This window comes from Sphaerodactylus townsendi, linkage group LG02 (genome assembly GCF_021028975.2).
Source record: "Sphaerodactylus townsendi isolate TG3544 linkage group LG02, MPM_Stown_v2.3, whole genome shotgun sequence".
Classification (NCBI taxonomy): domain Eukaryota; kingdom Metazoa; phylum Chordata; class Lepidosauria; order Squamata; family Sphaerodactylidae; genus Sphaerodactylus; species Sphaerodactylus townsendi.
This window is the reverse complement of record NC_059426.1, coordinates 146,983,417-147,001,382: the sequence shown is the minus strand read 5'-3', so window position 1 is coordinate 147,001,382 and position 17,966 is coordinate 146,983,417. Positions and strand designations below refer to the sequence as shown.

At 44.1% G+C, this 17,966-nt stretch overlaps 1 protein-coding gene across 3 annotated transcripts in view; it reads left to right on the top strand.

Annotated features, from left to right (window-relative positions):
* Positions 1–4,241: 4,241 nt before the first annotated feature.
* The window catches only part of STON2 (stonin 2), a 70,504-nt gene continuing 56,779 nt past the window's right edge, over positions 4,242–17,966 (top strand). For 2 of the 3 annotated variants that reach the window (XM_048485061.1, XM_048485059.1), the window contains exons 1-3: positions 4,242–4,618; positions 13,530–13,575; positions 16,886–17,084. In XM_048485061.1, the coding sequence (XP_048341018.1) occupies positions 16,997–17,084 (88 nt within the window). In that variant the 5' untranslated portion in view covers positions 4,242–4,618; positions 13,530–13,575; positions 16,886–16,996. The remainder of the gene's footprint in view (positions 4,619–13,529; positions 13,576–16,885; positions 17,085–17,966) is intronic. The other variant, XM_048485060.1, reaches the window with a different exon arrangement.

Here is a 17,966-nt window from a genome sequence, read left to right as displayed (position 1 = left end):
GGAAATGCCTGCTTTGAAGGGTAGATTCTACTGAATTATACCCCACTGAGGTTCCAACCTTCCCTAAATCCTGATCTCCCCAAACGTCACTCCCAGATCTTCAGGAATTTCCCAACCTGGAACTGGCAACCCAACACTGGGGTCACATAGTAGCACTCCCGTGCTGCAAAATGGTCTAGGGTACATACTCTATCTGATCAGGATGCTGGGCAGAACTACTGAGCCAGATCTATCATAAGAACATAAGAAAGAGCCTGCTGGATCAGACCAGAGTCCATCTAGTCCAGCACTCTGCTACTCACAGTGGCCCACCAGATGCCTTCGGGAGCTCACATTCAGGATGTGAAAGCAATGGCCTTCTGCTGCTGCTGCTCCCGATCACCTGGTCTGCTAAGGCATTTGCAATCTGAGATCAAGGAGAATCAAGATTGGTAGCCAGAGATTGATATATCCTGCATGCCTTCAGAGTATGTACTGCATAGCCCAGTATATTCCTATAGTTTATCTGTTGTATCAGAAGGGGAACATCTGTCTTTTGGGGAAATTTGCACATGATCTATTTATTTATTTAATTCAAATTTTAAACTGCCATCCCCCATCAAGCAGGATTAAGTGGGGTAAATATCAATAATTTATACAGGGGTAAAGCATATATACTTAAAAATTCAGTTCCCAAAATATGATACCCTTCCCCTGCACCTGGATAGAATTGATAATAGAACATAAAAGACTATCAAAAGAGGAATACAAAAAGGAGGAGAAAAGAGGAGAGGCTGGCATACCTGGATTACCATTGTTGTCCTCTACCATAGGCCTAGCAGAACTGTGATAGGTTCTACAGCACCCTTGTCTCATCAGACAGAGCATTCCACTGGGCCAGGACCAGAGCTGAACAGGATCAAGCCCTGGTCAAGGTCAGCCGGACAATTTTCAGGCCAGGAATCTCCAGTTGGTTGCTATTACCTGAATGTAAAGCTATCCAAGAGTATATTGGGAGAGGAGACTCTCAATGATATGATTTTTTACTGATTACCAAGATTCTCATTGAGAGACCCTTCTGACCAGCATTAGGTCAGAATGGTTCAGTCATGAAAGGGAAACAGGTGCATCAGTTTTATGGCAAGGCATTGTCAATCACCATTTGTCTACATGAAAAAAATTGTCTCAAAGGTTGCATGTGTGCACATAGCTACTTTTGAGGCATTGTACTAGGTATGGGTATGACCTGACTGTTCCCATCTAATTTATTTCAACCTATTCTGCAATAAGAACAGTTGTCCAGGGGTGAGTATTTAGGTGTTAACTAATCCAAACTCAAACCAGAATTTTTTTTTAATATGTAGTTATATAATCCAGACTGAAAATTAATGACAGATATTTGGAAATCTTCCGGTCTGTTCCAGCTGTCTCAGGCAAAAGCCTTCCACATGATCTACTATGTGATCTTGTAACCGGAGCCGCTATGAATTGGAGCTGGTACTTTCGACATGCAAAGCAGAAGTTCTACCACTGAATCTTAAATGATACGTAGTGTCATTGCAGCTTTTTGCAGGCAATGCATTGCACATTCAGCTAGCACAACGAACTATGCAACATAATCAGCAGGTTGTTCAGAGTAAAAATTACCGGTGCTGCTGCTTTCTGATGAAATAAATCTTAGTCGATATAACTGGATCTTAACTGAATAAATGTGCCTTAGATGTGTAAATTAATAAAATAATTCTGAAGGGGAAAAAACTTATTTAGTTTTTCTTATGCATACATATGTGACAGAAGGCATCATTTTAAGATACTTTCACTGCTCTGAGAGAAAGGAGGGGGATATCTTCTTCTAAGATGGTGCTCGCTAATTAATGTTTTTCATTTTCATACCAATATCAGCTGCTAGAAGGGAATCTTGCACTGTGTTGCTGTTGCTGAAATCTAAATAAATCTAAATAAAAAAATTAAACAGCTCTGTAATACATATTTAATGAGCCAGAGAGTGCTATATGCAATAGGCTATGGGAAATGCTGACTTCTGTTAGCCTTTGAGTAAATATTGTGCATGGCAGAGAACAAATGATCTTGTAAGAGAAATCAATATGTCTGTCTGTATTTTGCAGGGTATCATGCAAAAGGTCTACCTTTTTAACAGCACTGAACCATTCAGCACTTCTGGTGGGGAAAGTATTCCATATTGGATGTTCAGATGAAAAAAAATCCTGCAGAGATGCAGACCTATATTCTAGGACCAATTAACAGGCAAAGGGCTTCTTTTTCCTACTAAGAAGATTAGAACAGCATAGGGCAAGGGGAGTTTTGACTAGCAGAAGGTGTAAGGAATTCTTCTGCACTGCTGCAGTTCTGATCTAAATCAGTGATCTGTCTGTTGATACTTTTTGAGACTAGATTATACCCTGGGAGATCTGATTATGGATTCCCAGGGCAGATTGGCCATTATGGACACCACAACTTTTCCTCATGGTCCGATAGCCTGCACCCTCCCAAGACCAGGCTAGCCCAATGGCAAGAAGGATGGAGCTGCGCATTGGAGTCTGAGTTGCACATTGATGACAACACTCTGCTCAGTTGTGGTGCAGTTGGCCTGGCTATGCAGGCAAGAAGTCTTTTTCTCATTCTTTACTTTGGGGGTGGGCCAAAGTGCAGAGCCCTTTTTCAGGGTTGTATTTTTTTTTCTTCCCAGTCTACCCCAGTGGACAGTGATGAGGGAATCAAGTTCTTAGCTGTACCTTCTATTTCTTGTAACTCTCACAGCATAATGCCTATCCATTATTGAATTCCAAATCCTTGACTCCAAGATTAAACAAATATGATTTAAGGAATACTTGTTTATATAGATTTCACCTCCCTTTCAACCAGCCTCTTCCTTGAACATCCACTTCCTTGAACATGATTTTCTCTTCAAGCTATCCTTCAAGCTGGGTGTTAGAACATGGGAACTGACTAGCACACTTGACATATCTGCCTGTGTCTATTTTGTCATATGTGAAGCATGAACAGAATGAACATACATGCATATATGTGCCCTATTGTGAGTCACCTTTTTCTACGAAGGTAATATCACGTTTGACTGGTGGCAGTTCTCCAAGCTCTCAAGCAGCGATATTTCATTCTACCTGCTATTTCATCCTTTTAATTGTGATGTTGGACATTGAACCTATGACCAATCCATCATCAGTATGTCAAGCTCCACTTCTGAGCAATAGCCACTCCCTCAGGAGGAGTCTTTTCTTCAGGATTGAGTAGTTTGAACCAGGCCCAGTACAGCTGTGGTTAGGACAGGAGTAAAGAGCAAACAGACGCCCTTACTAGTATTTCATTGTGGACACTACAGCCAAACCACACATTCCACACAAATGCACATGACTTGTTTCTGTGCTGAAAAGTAGCAGTGGGAAGGGTCAATTTTCAGAAAGAAACTGTACGGAGAGCTTTACTATTTTCCTGCTTTTAACACATCTCAGTTGGTTTCCCCCCTCCTTGAAGGATTCCAGATGCCTATCTGCAAAGGTAAAATTATGCCTGGAGCCCTGCAGGGTGGGAAACAGGTAACAAGAGTTGCTGTGGGTGACTGGGGAAAGGGTTGAGCACTTGGTCTCTCCCCACATGGCCAGTTTTCTGCTGTAATCTAAAGAAAACGCACTGCATGACTGAATGAGACCACTCGGGACCATTCTATGTCCTTTAGTTTGAATTCTGTGATGGAATAAAGTGATAGAAATGTAAGCAAATAAGTTATTGCATATAACTACACAAGCCTCTACCATTTGCATGACTCTTGTTCTTTGCCCAAGTATCCAATAGATTTAGGGTAACCAGATTTATGTAGGCAGGGATCTGCTAGGTAACACTATGACCTCCCCCCCCCCCCCTTTAATGGAATATATTGCGAGGACTGAAGAAGCTTGCAATTGCAATGGTACAGAAAAGAGAAAATAGGAACGAAGGTCCCATCGTGAAGGCAAGGAAGCAAATGCTGGTTTTACATTGAAAAACTGAATACGGATCCGGGGCTTGACGAAGAACCACTCAGAAACGGGCACTTGAGAAGCCGGAGCTAGTCACCCGGACCCTCAATTGACCTCCCACCCTCCCCGCGCGTGTCCTGGGTGGGAAAGGAGAAAACACCCTTGGGCGGGCGGCCACGCCCTCCTTTCTCTTCCGCCAATCCCTTTCCTTCGGCTTCAGATCCCGCCCAATAGAGGTCCTCGCTTGCCTCCGTTCCTTCCTCCGAGAGGGAGAAGGACAAGAAAGCCGGAGCGGTGCCCTTTCGCCCGGGCGGGGGCGGCTGCTCTGGGTTCCCCCCTCGCTGTTTGCCGCTCAACTTTCCCGCGGGGTTTGGATCCTCGATTCGGAGCCCTGTTTTTTTAAATTATTATTATTATTTTGCTGCTGGAAAGAAACTGCATGGCGCTGCACCGGTAATCCGATCCGTCTTTCCACTACGTTTGCAGCTTGCCACTCTTCTCGTGCAGACCCGGCGAGGCAGGTGGAAAGCGCCGGAGGGAGAAAGAGGGCGGGGGGGAGGCATTCGTCTAAGGGAATTGCAGTGCTACAAGAAAGAGCATTTAGGAACCTGCCTACAGTTTCTTCGGCAGCCGGGAGGCGACTGTAGGTAAGACAACATGACCTTTCCCTGTATAAACATCCACGCGCTCAGATCCCCTGGAGGTTTGAAAGGTGGCGGCTTTCGGCTGAAAGTCTTCCAAGACTGCGAGACTGATCGGAAAATTGGCCACGCTTCGCTCCGGGCAGATCAGAATCAAGCGTGGGGTCTCCTCCCATCTAAACAAAGAGCAGATATTAGCCTCCTGGCATGCTGGAGTCACTCGATGCAACTGGGGGTGCCCTGGTCAAGGCGGGGTGAGAGAGAGCATTCGATTGATAGAGGATTAAAAAAAAATTAAACCTCCCCTTTTATTACCTCTCCCTCTTCTTAAAAGCCAAATCTGAGAAAGATCTTGGGGGGAAATCGATGACTGTCTACCCTCCCCCAGTCCTAGGAGAACAGCGCTTTGTATACAACCTGGGGCTTGGAAACAGTGGCTCTCCAGGCAACTGTGGTTCACTCTGTGTAGCTGGATGCTGAGCTGGACCACTGGGGTGATGTGATGGGACATCTCTTATGCTGTGTTCTCTTCTTGAGACGGGGCTCACAGTCCGGTGGTCGGATGTCTACCGTCAGCGTCGGGTAGCCTGTCCCAGTGTTTCTACTTCAGTTGCTGTGGTGCTCCCAATTTGTGACCTGGTAATTCAGTCTAAGATCTTCAGTCAAGGAAGCACTTAAAAAGGAGATGATTATTTCTCTCCATGTTAACCTCCCAGTCTCTCTCTCTTTTTCTTTTCTGAATGTCTTCTTATCTTTCCAGCTGCTAGCAAAATGGGGTGGGGAGCAGGGGTGTTTGTCAAATCAATACTGTGTACTTCCCAATATATTCCTTCCTGTTGTACTGCCGGAGCAAACCTGTAGGCCACACAGGCACAGGAAGACTTTTGTTTCATGTGACATCCCTCCCAAAGTGATTACGGGCCACCTTCTAGTGTTGCTTATGTGTTTTTAATTGAACTATTTGATTATTTTAACTGTATTTTTAATGGTTTAAATGGTTGTGTGTGTTGCCTTGTGGATCTTGGCTGGGTGGAAAGACGGCATACAAATGTTTTACATAAAATAAATAATTAAATAAATGTATGGGTGGTGTTCCAAAATGCGGTTATAGTTTAAGGTCATGGAACGATTTTTGTCTATTAGGTTAACAATGGACAGAATGAAAATAAATCCAGCATGTTCATGTACGTGGCTTCGCATGTGTGTAGCAAAATTGTGTTGCCTATATTAAGGCACCCTCAGGTAGATGGTGTGGGGGGGGGGGAGTAATAAGGGCAGCAGAATGGGAGAGAATTGGGACAGTAATCTATCCACAGCTCTTGTTAATTTCAGTGGGGCCCATGCAGGAGAAGTCCCTGGTAGACTGTGCCCCCTGTGTTACTGGGAAGAGGAGTCTCATGTGAGTGGGGTCATTTGTTGTGTTACTTGTACTATGAGATAGTCATATATGCCCTTTTTGAAAATAAGTGACAAATTCCACATGGAAAAAGTTAGACATCTCTATGTTTTAGAGATAAAATCCTGCTGTCCTTCTCCCTAGTTTACAGATTTTGCTGTATGAGCATATAATACTCTCTTGTAATTAGAATAGGGAGGATTTAGACAGAAGCAATTGGTACTGAATTGTGGTTGTGGAAGAAAAGTCCATGACACTGAGCTGTTGTGGTGGCATGGAACTTTCCGAGGCTCAAGGAAAAAAGTTGAATGTTTGAAATCCAGTTTTCCTGGAGGGAAGGAGACGTTGACAGTGTGGGTGGAATTCAAACCTTCACACAGACTATTTGTCACTTTGTCTTATACAGACTATTTGACAACAGCTTTATCAGTCAAAATGGGGATTGAAAGTAGGGTTTGGGGTGTAAACAAGCAAAGAGGGAAGGAGTCGAGATACATACATGTTTGGCTGAAGGAAGAGCGCAGCTAACGAACTGGAAATGAGAAACTTAGGTTAAAGGTAGGTGAACAGGGTTTCAGAAAAATGACAGAGGAGGTGGGGTACTGAGACAGAATGAGCCTTAGTAATAGAAGTTAGGTAAAACTGAAATTCCCTTTTGTTTAAATCCGCCAACTAATTGTTTTGTGGTTTCCCCTTTGTTTTTCCTTAAAGAGTTTTATACACTTTCGGGGAGGAGGCTTATTGCCTTACTAAAATGAGGTGTTTAGATGCCTGAGGAAATCTCAGGCACATTGAAGCATCTATTGCTTGGTTTCAGAGGCAGTTCAACTACTTGTGTGTTTCTGTGTATGCTGGGGTTGTATATTTTGAAAAACATGCTTATTTACTTCCCACTGACAAACCACATTTGAAAATAAATGCTGCTGCCAGAGCAGTCTGTGATGTTCAAAAAGTTGACACAAAATTCCACAGGATAAGCAACAAGCTTAGCAACAGGCTAATTTTAACAGAGTATTCTTCCCTCCCCCCTTTAAAAATGTCAATTACCCAACAGTGTCATCTGAGAAAAGTATCTTCAGTGATGGATGTATTCACTGGCTTCTTTGGAGGAGAGAAGCCTAAAACATTGATATGGCTCACCAATTTCTGCGGAATTTCCCCAAACAAGTCTGTGAGCCCTGGAGGGTCCTCATTCTTTGGTGGTGATTGTTGAATCTTAGTCAGAATGCCCATCCTCTCTCCTGCTGGAATCTCTCCAAGGAGAATATGTTTTCTTGCTTGCCTACTGATCATCTGGTGTGTGAAGGCCTCCCCCCCCCCCCCCAAGAAAATCTGGATAGTGGCTGTCCTTGGAAGTTTCTGTGAATCCTGAATTAAGCATGGTGCTTGAATTTACCTGTCCACTGTTGAACACATCTGACTTCTTGTTTAAACCAGGCTCTCTTGGTCTGGGTGTGTACCATCAGCATGCCAGCACAATGCCTGCCTATATTATAGTGTGCCAGTACCACACACGTAGTGGCTGAGAGCCCAGCTTAAATGAGATGTAGGGTGTGTACAATATCATGTGACCAAGTTCCATTTGCCTGCTGGCATAGTGTTTAAATTGGGTCCAAGATGCTGAGAAAGAGGTGCCTGCTCCAGAATGCTGCCAGAAGGTACCATCTTGGTACCTCATACAGGTAGAAGAAGAGCATTTCACCTGAGAAGAAATACAACTATCTTGGGGGAGGAGAGAAACTATGATCTCACAGTTCTGGGTTGAGAAATGCCTGGAGATTCTGGAGCTGGAGCCTGAGGGAGGGGGAGGATTTGGGAAGGGGAGGGACTTCAGTGGAATATAGAGCCATAGACTCTACCTTGAGATCAGTTGTAATTCCAGGAGCTTATCAGTCACCAGCTGGAGGTTGGCAGCTCTATTTCCACATCATTTATGTCCTTACGCATCAGCTTACAGGGACACCCCCCCCCCCAGCTTACAGGGACATCCCCCCCCCCCATCCAGCACCATTCTTGAACTTGTCGCTTTTTGTGTTCCTTACATGCTCAACAAATCCCTTTTAAAAGTACCACCAAAAAAGTAACATGCTTACGATGTCTTGGGGATACTCTAATTCACAGAGTTCCAAGGTGTGGAACTCACATATTTTGCCTCAAGAAAGTAGTGGGAAGATTGCTTTTTTCTCCCCCTTCCAGCCCTTAAGACTCTAGCTTTGTTGCTAGGGAAATGCTCCACCCCACCAACTCACTTTTGAGTAGTGGGTAAGCACCATCCATCTACAGAGTGTATTATAAGCACTTCCTCTGGGACAGTTCAGTCATTTGTATCCTCCTGCTGAGTGTTAAGAAGGATTTGACCACACGTCCAATGTAATTAATGTCAGGTAGTAACGTAGCCCTTTAATCATCTGTTCTCTGAGAGCTTTCGTTTCGATATTATAAATACAAGCTAGTATGATTATTTTTTGATCAAGACCTCTTAGAAGCCAATTGATTATATAACTGAGCTAGATTTGTCATTTGACAGATTGCTTGATTTAAAGACTTCCCGCAGACAGTTTGAGCCATCTTTCCCCTAGAGCTGATCTCACAAATATGGTGTTGCAGAGCCATATTTTATAATAGGATGATTATACGCTTTTCTCTTTCTGTTTTGTGAAACTGAAGAAAATCTTGTGTATGTGGGATGAAGTGGGCATCTGTCCCTTGTTTACTGTTAGAGCTGACTTTTCACATGCAGAAGAAATATTTGATTCTGGTGTAAAGAGAAAAATCTAGTTAGAATTGTAAATTAAATGAAAGAATTAGTCACTGCGAGAACACAAGGAGCATTGCCATTAGAATGGGAAATCATCATCAGCCTGGAAAGAAACCACAGTACTTTTTTCTATACATTTTGAATCTGTTATATTCTTGTGTGGCCCCCTCCCAGATTTCTTGAACATAGCAAGTTATCTGTGCTGAAGCTTTTGGTAGCTTTTGGATTTATTACCTGCAGATGTTAGTGTTGCACTTGATGTCACAGCCTAATAATTCACAGTGCCTTCTGTGGAAAACTGAGGTGGAAAACTGAGGTATATTATCATCTAATATTAATCTCACTGAACAACCAGGAAGTCCAGACTGAGGTTGGTTTCCTCAAAAGGTGACAGGAGTTTTGTCTGCCAGGAGAATAGAAGCCTGGTTCTCATTTCAAGTTATACATCATGGCCCCTTCCGCACACACAGAATAATGCGTTTTCAATTCAGTTTCACAACAGTTTGCAAGTGGATTTTGCTATTCCGCACTGCTACAAAGAGCATTGAAAGCGGTTTGAAAGAGCATTATTCTGCATGTGCGGAAAGGGCCCATGAGGGGGCATGAACAAGCTCTTATTTTCTGCCAGTGGGATGACCTACACATATCCAAGTGATTTGTGTAGGTTTAGACCATATGAAAAAGCACGTGGGTCAGCAGAATCCTTCTCCTAATCCTGACAATGTGTGCTAAAGAGGAAACATATTGTTTGTGCCTGTGTAAACCTGCTGCACATGCACCGGTTAGGCAGCTACAGAAATCCTGTAAGTCCCTTGCGGTGCCGTTACATAATGGGCAAATACTTTACCCATATAAATAATGCAGCACTGACATTATCAAAGATTGCATATTTCAAGTAAGGTCTCTGCTGAACTGAATTTCATTTGATACGGTTGAAGCTATAGAGCAGGGTATCAAACATGTAGATCCAGTCCCTTGAGAAGGCTTATCAGACCTATGAGCTAAATGGGGCAACCCCCCCTCCCTCGCTCCCGATTTGGCCTGGTGAGCCTACTGGGACTTGCCAGCTGAGACAGCCCCCCTCCCCCTGCAGGGCCCAGCCTGACAAAGTCATGTTTATGTCATATCTGGCCCTTATAATAAATGAGTTCAACACCCTAGTCAGGTCTCTGACCCTCTAAAAATATAGAGAGACACTTAAGTTTTGTTAGTTGTATGGTTGGATATAGGACAATATTTTCAGTGAAAGCAGTTCACACATTAGCATGAGAAATAGGGCCACCAGAGATTTGAAAACCTCATAAATTTTGCAGCAGGTTGGATAAACCGTAACACATGGACCTCTGTTCAATTTGTTATTACAATGACCCATGCATACTTGGAAGAAAAAGTTTCACAGCTGAATAGTGCAAACACATCCTTGTTTTTTATATCATCCAAAGAGTCTGTTTCCATCAAGCCTCCTTCTCTCCCAGCTGTCCTCTAAGGAACTATAGGCAATGTACACGGTTCTGTCCTATAAAGCTTCTGCCTTCTGAGGCGCTCTGGGTTGAAACTTTAGTTGAGCTAGCCACTATGCCTCCACGGTCTCTTTCATTCTTGATCTCAGCAATTTCAGATCTTATTAGCATATATGTGAAGTTGGGATATTTTTCGTTGCAGTGTAAATCACATAATATTTACCTATGTCCAATTTCATTTGCCATATTGTCACCCATTCATCCAGTTTGTTTAGATTCTTCTGGGACAGAGCTTTTCACAGTCAGCCTTGGTTTTCACCATCCTGAATAATTTGGTGTCATCTGCAAACTTGGCCACCGCCCTGCTAACACCCAGTTCCCAATCATTTGTGAACAAATTAAATAGCACTGGCCCAAGTACTGATCCTTGTTCACCACTACTTACTTCCCTTCATTGTGAAACCATTGATTTATTCCTGCTCTTTGATTCCTGTTGTCTAACCCATTTTTGATCCATTTAAGAACTTGTTCTCTTATCCCATGGCTGCTAAACCTACACAGGAGTCTTTGGTGAAGTACTTCATCAAGAGCCCTTTTTTAAAAGTCCAACTACATAATGTCTCCTGAGTCACCATTACTTACATGTTTGTTCACTTTCTCAAAGACTGCATAAGATTGGTGAGGCAAGTATTGCCTCTGCAAAAGCCATGCTGATTTCCCCCCTCTGTGCTTACCATTCTGTCTTTGAATACAGTTTCTTCTAATTTGTCTGGGACATATGCTAGGCCAACTCCCTTTGGATCCATTTAAAAAAAACAATAAAGCATTTTCTGCTGTCCAGACTTATGGAATAGTGGATGATTTTAGTAACAAGTTACATAGGCTGGTTAGTAGAACTATTGCCTCATTTTTGGGCACGAGCAGCAGTGAATTATTGAGTTGGATCTAGACTACACCGGAAATTTCCACAGATTCCCCCTTTTTTTCAGACCCTCCTCCCATATTGTTCCTCAGAGTCACCTATCCTACAGCAGCAGCATTTGGTAGAAATCCATGGTTGGAAAGGAAGCAGGAAAGTTCTGTTCTATTGATGGAAAATTTAGTCTTGATCCAGCACATTGTTATGCGATTGACAATTGGCTGTTCTCAGAGGCGTTCCTCCCATAGGGCAAATTGGGCAGTTGCCCTGGGCGCAGCCCTGTGGGGGGCACAGGTTTGTTTGTGGGATTTTTTGTATTTTCAGTGTTTTTCACATTTGTGGCCTGCAGAGGGCGCAGTTTTTAGGCTAGCAGCACCAAAATTTCAGGAATGTTTTGGGAGACTCTCCTGATGCTATCACCCAGATTTGGTGAGGTTTGGTTCAGGGAGTCCAAAGTTATGGACTCCCAAAGGGGGTGCCCCATCCCCCATTGTTTCCAATGGGAGCTAATAGGAGATGAGGCTACACCTTTGAGGGTCGATAACTTTGGACCCCCTGAACCAAACTTCACCAAACCTGGGAGGTATCATCAGGATAATCTTTTACTGATACCACCCAGGTTTTGTGAAGTTTGGTCCAGGGGGTCCAAAGGTATGGACTCCCAAAGGGGTGCCCCATCATCCATTGTTTCCAATGGGAGCTAACAGAAGATGGGGGCTATACCTTTGAGGGTCCATAACTTTGGACCCCCAGAACCAAACTTCACCAAACCTGGGTGGTATCATTAGGGGAGTCTCCTAAAGATACCCTGAAAGTTTGGTGCTGCTATCATAACAATTGCACCCCTGCCAGCAGGCACCTTCCAAATTTCCCCAGATTTTCCTTTTAAATCCCCTCACCTTTGACATGGATTTAAAGGGAGAATCTGAGGTCCCTAGTTTAAACATTGCAAGTGATGCTGTTTCAGGGTGGGGGAGAATCAACCCCAAAATAGCATCACTTCCAATGTTGTTTAAACTGGGAACCCCAGATTCTCCCTTTAAGGTGGATTTAAAAGGAGAATCTGGGCTCCCTAGTTTAAACACCATTGAAAATGTTGCTGTTTGGGGGTGGATTCCAGCATCACTTGTTTAAACTAGGGAGCCCAGATTCTCCTTTGAAACATTGAAAGTGATGCTGTTTCCCCCAATTGGGGGTACTGGATACACCATAAACTGTTTTCATAGCAGTAATAAAACATTTTGAAAGCATTTTGAAAATTTCAAAAAATTATTTCTGCTGTGTGGCATGGCTTATTGCTGTGCTCAGATTTGTGAGTTGGGGCATGTTCTATAATGTGATGGTGACTTTGAAACAACCTGGTGTAAAAAATCATTGCTTGGTCACAGTGGAGGAGGGTGGCTGCCCATGGGGGACACCAAACTCCAGTTTGCCTAGATACGCCACTGGGCGTAGCTACGGGGGGGGGTGCGCATTGCATTGGGCATGCGCCGGGGGGGGGCATCAAACTCAGGTTTTGCCCAGGGCTAAAGTTTGCCTAGTTACGCCACTGGCTGTTCTTTAAAAATATACCCAAAATACATGTAACAAATGAGATTATCGTCGTGGTACCTGAGAATAGTAATATGATTTGGAGAGAAGGCATCATTTGGGATCAAAACTAGCACTGTTAGTGTTAATACCTGCTGCTGGGTATTCCTTGGAATTTAGCTGGATCCTTGTGCTGAATTGGGCTGGATTCTTGTGCTGATAAAAAAGGAAGAGTTGTCTTTAAACAGTTGCCCTGGGACTGTGTCACCCAACCCTGTGAATTGCTGCACCAGAATGATTCATAGGGTTATTAGGGTCTTGGTCACATATTTTGGATCGGTTTTTGTGGTCGGGTGCTATTCCAGCTGACACAAACAGATTCTTTCGCAGCACCAGTGAGACACCCATGCCTTGCTCAAGCTTTCTAAACATGACACGAAGAGCGCAGTTCAAGTGCTGTCTGTGCCAGGCAAGCCACTTACTACAGCCTGAAATCAAGCAGAAATGATATCTACAAAAGCTACCCAATACCTTTTTTTCAATCAAGATGATTGTGTGAGCTTTTGAGGTCCCCAGAAAATTTTCATATGTGGTTTGGGGGTGGGGGTGGGGGGCGGTGCAGGAACGTGTTTCAAGCCATGATCTGAATTCTACAGGAACTTGGTAAAAAGCAACCAAGTAGCCGCACAGCAGGTGATCTTTTTAACTCTCAACCTTGATCTGTTCATGGGAGGAGTGTGCATGGTGTAAATGACTGCTAGGAGTCAACTGGGGGTGATATGAGGTAACTGTTGTCCAGCTGAGGGGAAAACAAGTTTACATCAGCAACAGCCTGTCTTCCTCTTTCCTTCCAGATGTGTTTAAAAAATCTTTTAAAAAATCTACATCATCCTGGCTTCGGTGAGTGTTGAAACTCTAGATAAAACGTTTTACTTCTTTGCTTTCTACCCCTTTTCAGATCTCTTTTCATTCTTTATGTAGCAAGACTGAGAAGAGGTCAATGTCCTGTTATTTAAAAATGACTCAAGTTACAGATATTTAAGCATGCCAGAAATGAACTATTTGTTTGGTCAGGTGGGAAAAACAAAATATTAAGATCAGTCTATCCCTCCCTGCCTCAAGGGCAAAGGCAAAGAGAACACACACACACACAAATGCTTGTGACCTTAAATGTCTTCGGATGGTGGTCACTGTTCCTGACTTGTTTCAAATGCTGTGTGTGACTGAAGCACCACCTCCTCACCACCACCACAATTTATATTCTAAAACAAGATAAATCTTGGAGGGGAGACGGAGGTGAAAGTGACCAACTTAAACTTCATAACTGCAAAGGAACCTTGCCAACTTGCTTTTCTGCCAGGAACAAGGAAGCTGTATAAGGAACGAGAATGTGGAGGGCGGGGGGGAAGAGGGAGTGGAAGATTACCAACAGGGCTTAATTTGAGCCAGAGTTCATGAGAGCCCTGCCTCAGAATCTGTTTTTCATACCATGGCTTAAGGCCAAATTGTACGTGATATTAGGGAATCGGGATTGGATCCCTGATGTGTAATATACCCACCCAAAACAGCTGCAGGAGTTGAGATGGGGTGTTTGTTAGGAAATGGGGTCATGGTGTTGGGGAAAGTTTTGTTTTTGTTTTTATTCCATCCTTCTGCTCAGGATGGCATGTGTATACAACACCATGCCTGGTGGAACAGCTCTGTCTTACAGGCCCTGTGGAATTGTAACAGCTCGTGTGGGCCAATAAGAGAGGGAGGGTCAGTTTTAATTGCAGAAATGTTGTCAGTTGTTCCATGAACCCAGTCCATATTTAGCTTTGCAGGGCTAGTTTTTGAGGCTGAATTGAATGTTGGGGTAATCAATGACGGATTCCCAATACCGCATTCAGTTTGTCCCTTATACCCAGAAATATCCATGTCCTTGCTAAAAAGATTCTAGGTAGGATCACTCCCCCACCCCCCAAATGGCTGGGTTTCTATGCAACCAACAGCTGTATGATAGAATTTCAATATACCACTATGCTTGGGAAACCTGTGCTAGTTTAATATTTGGCTCTGATGCAGCTATTTCAACAGCATGGTCAGAATTCCCCAGGGCAAGGTGGTGGCATCACCCATTTGGAAAAACTGATTTTAAACTCTGGTCCTTTGATTTGGAAGGTACTTATCCTTCTTGTAAATTATTTATAATCAGCCAAAACCCATCTCAATTTATTCTGCAATCTTTTGTGTTGCAACAGCTGATTCCACACTTCTGTGGAGTTTTTAGTTGCAGTAATGTAGTAAGCTGTAACTGTTCCCTCCTACGTGGGACAGGCTATTCTTTCCAAGGACAGGCACAAAATAAATGAACCACTGTAATAATGTAATACAAATTCTTGTAAGCTTTGCTACATAATTAAGTAGCCGTAGTTCTGGTTTGCCTGAAACTCTATAAGTTCTATACCAATCAAAATGACTTCCATTGCTATTTGCTAGCTTGCTACATGCAGGGATTCTTTAAAATGGTGGCATGTTCAATTGGTCCTGCAGTCTTAAGTTCAGACACGCATTTTTACCAGTGTGAGAACTAGAGCTGTGTTCATTAGCACTACAGTACGAGCCTCCTCATGGCTAACTCCCACTGGCGATCAACTTTACTCCCTGGGGTCTTTAAGATTACAGCCCTAGCTTGGTACTCTGCTGCAGCGATGGCCTATTCCAACTTTATTTGCTGTGCAACCCACTCCGAAGAACTTTTTGTCAAGTACTGCAAAGCAACCTATTTTAAGTCACAGTGAGGGGGAAAGGCGGCAGATCAAATTCAACAGGCCAATGCGCAACAGGTTTCCTTGTAAAGCCGCCACGTGTTTTCGTGCCTTCTCTCTTGGTCTCCTGGGAAACCCTCTTCCCACTCCAACTCCAGCCATCCTGCAAACTCTTCTCCCCCATGTAGTTTGCACAGACCACACAAAAGACATAATGGTCCCCAAGCAGGCAATTTTGCACATGCCTAGCTCATGTTCATACAAGGCATGAAAGCCAACACACCTTTTGTTGTTGTTCTGCCTGCTCAGCACACCACAGGGAGAGGAATGAGAATGCTCCCAGGCTCTGCTCTCCTTCCCTTTTTCTCTCTTTATGCTTCCTGGCACAGACCTCAGTAACTGGGTCTCTGCCCTCCCCTGGCGCGTTCTCAACCTTGCGCCTCACCTCCTTTGGCTTTGCAAGCAACCTTACGCACCCCTCTGGCCAGCCCTGAGCTTTACTCCATCCCATGCCTCCCCTAACCTCACCTGCAACCCTCTGTGCCTCAGGATGCTAAAGTCAGCTCTGAGTCAGTGCCATGCCTCACACCGGCCAGGCTGCAGAGCTATGCTGCCTCTCCGAGCAACAGAAGCAGCCCACCGGCCTCCTGCTTGCTCGCTCAACATGAGGGCCTCTGTAATGGCCTTCCTGCTGTTATGGGGAAGGGAGGAGACGAGTGGCCTAATGCTGCTGCCTCTTCTTCCACGCTGCATGAAATGGTGCATTGCTGAAGGATGCACGTGCAAACCTTTTAATTGCTTGCTAGGAATCCCTGTGCTGCCCCCATCATCCAAAATTTCTCTGCCGCCCCCCAACTACTCCAAAATTTCTTACCACTCCCCTACTGTCTTCAGTGCCCCTGGGGGAGCGGTACCACCCACTTTGGGAATCTCAAATCTAATAGAAGCGAAGAGTTTGGATTTATACCCCACTTTTCTCAACCTTAAGGAGTCTCAAAGGGTCTTACAAACTCCTTTCCTCTCCTCACAACAGACACCTTGTGAGTTAGGTGGGGCTGATAGAGTTCTGAGAGAGAACTGTGACTAGCCCATAGTCAACCACAGGCTTCATGTGAAGGAGTGGAGAAACAAATCCAGTTCACCAGATAAGAGTCCGCTACTCACATGGAGTGGGGAACCAAACCTGGTTCTCCAGGTTAAGAGTCCACCATTCTTAACCAACACACCACAGTTGCAATTACTCCATCTGAAGATGCCAGCCACAGATGCAGGCGAAACATCAGGAGAAAATGCTACTGGAACACGGTCATACAGCCTGGAAACCCCACAATACTCCATATTTTGGGTAGTTAATGGTATTCCAGCAATCAATCCAAAATATGTTGATGGCTGTAATTTGGTAAGTAGAATTAATGTGTGCAGAATCAAACATAATTCTCATTTTCTTCTCATTTCCTTTACAGCTGCTGGGTTTGAAGGGCAGGAAAGAGCTTTTCAGCAAAAAAAGAGTGTCTGTTCTCAGCGAACTGTACTATCATCTGGGGCATGAAGATGCACAGTGACCTGCAGCGAGCATGACATCTCTGGCCAACGCCATCGCTTCCCACCAGTCTGAGTGGGTCTCCTTCAGTGATGGGCTGCTCTTCCCAGTTACCTCCCAGGGTAAATTCCTTCCTTCTGATGAAGTAAACTGGTACCACCAGTCACTTTTTTGATTGAGCTCAACTTTGCCATTTCTTACCCAATGTGCAACCTCCCCACCCCCTCTTTATAATTTCACTGGAAGTACATCCAGTGGTGGGATCCAAACATTTTAGTAACAGGTTCCCATGGTGGTGGGATTCAAACAGTGGCATAGCGCCAATGGGGCTGGGTGGGGCATGGCGGGAGCATGGGCTGGCATTCCGGGGGAGGGGCATTAATAATTTCTCTGTTACTGTAAAAAACTCTTACTGTAAAAAAGAAAGTTCCTAATTTCCAGATGGTATCTTTCTGTCCATAATTTAAACTCATTATAGCAAGTCCTATCGTCTACTGCCAACAGAAACAACTACTTCTCCTCTAATTGACTGCCTGTCAAATACTTAATACTTTCAAATACTTAATTTTGTTTCTAGAAATCAAAAGAAGGATACTTTCCTTAAACAAGGAACTTTACCATATTTCTAAAACATGTTTTTAAAACAGCCCAACAGGGAGAATTATCCTGTTTTCTACCTTCGCTGACCAGCCACATAGGAAACAACAGGACTTTATGATTTTTGGACCTAATGGAATTTCTAACGGAAAAGCAGACCCAATTAGTAACCCCCTCTCGGCACACACAAATAATTAGTAACCCATTCTCGGGAACTGGTGAGAACCTGATGGATCCCACCTCTGAGTACATCCCTTTGCCTAGGGGTAGTATCAATAGTGCACAGCCATGGCCTTGCTATATCAAGTTTACACCTTGCACCATAAATTGAGACCAGCCCCCCGCATCACACTGGGCCAATCCCATCCCCCCCCCCACTTTATTTCCTGCAACTGGGAGCAGGGCCA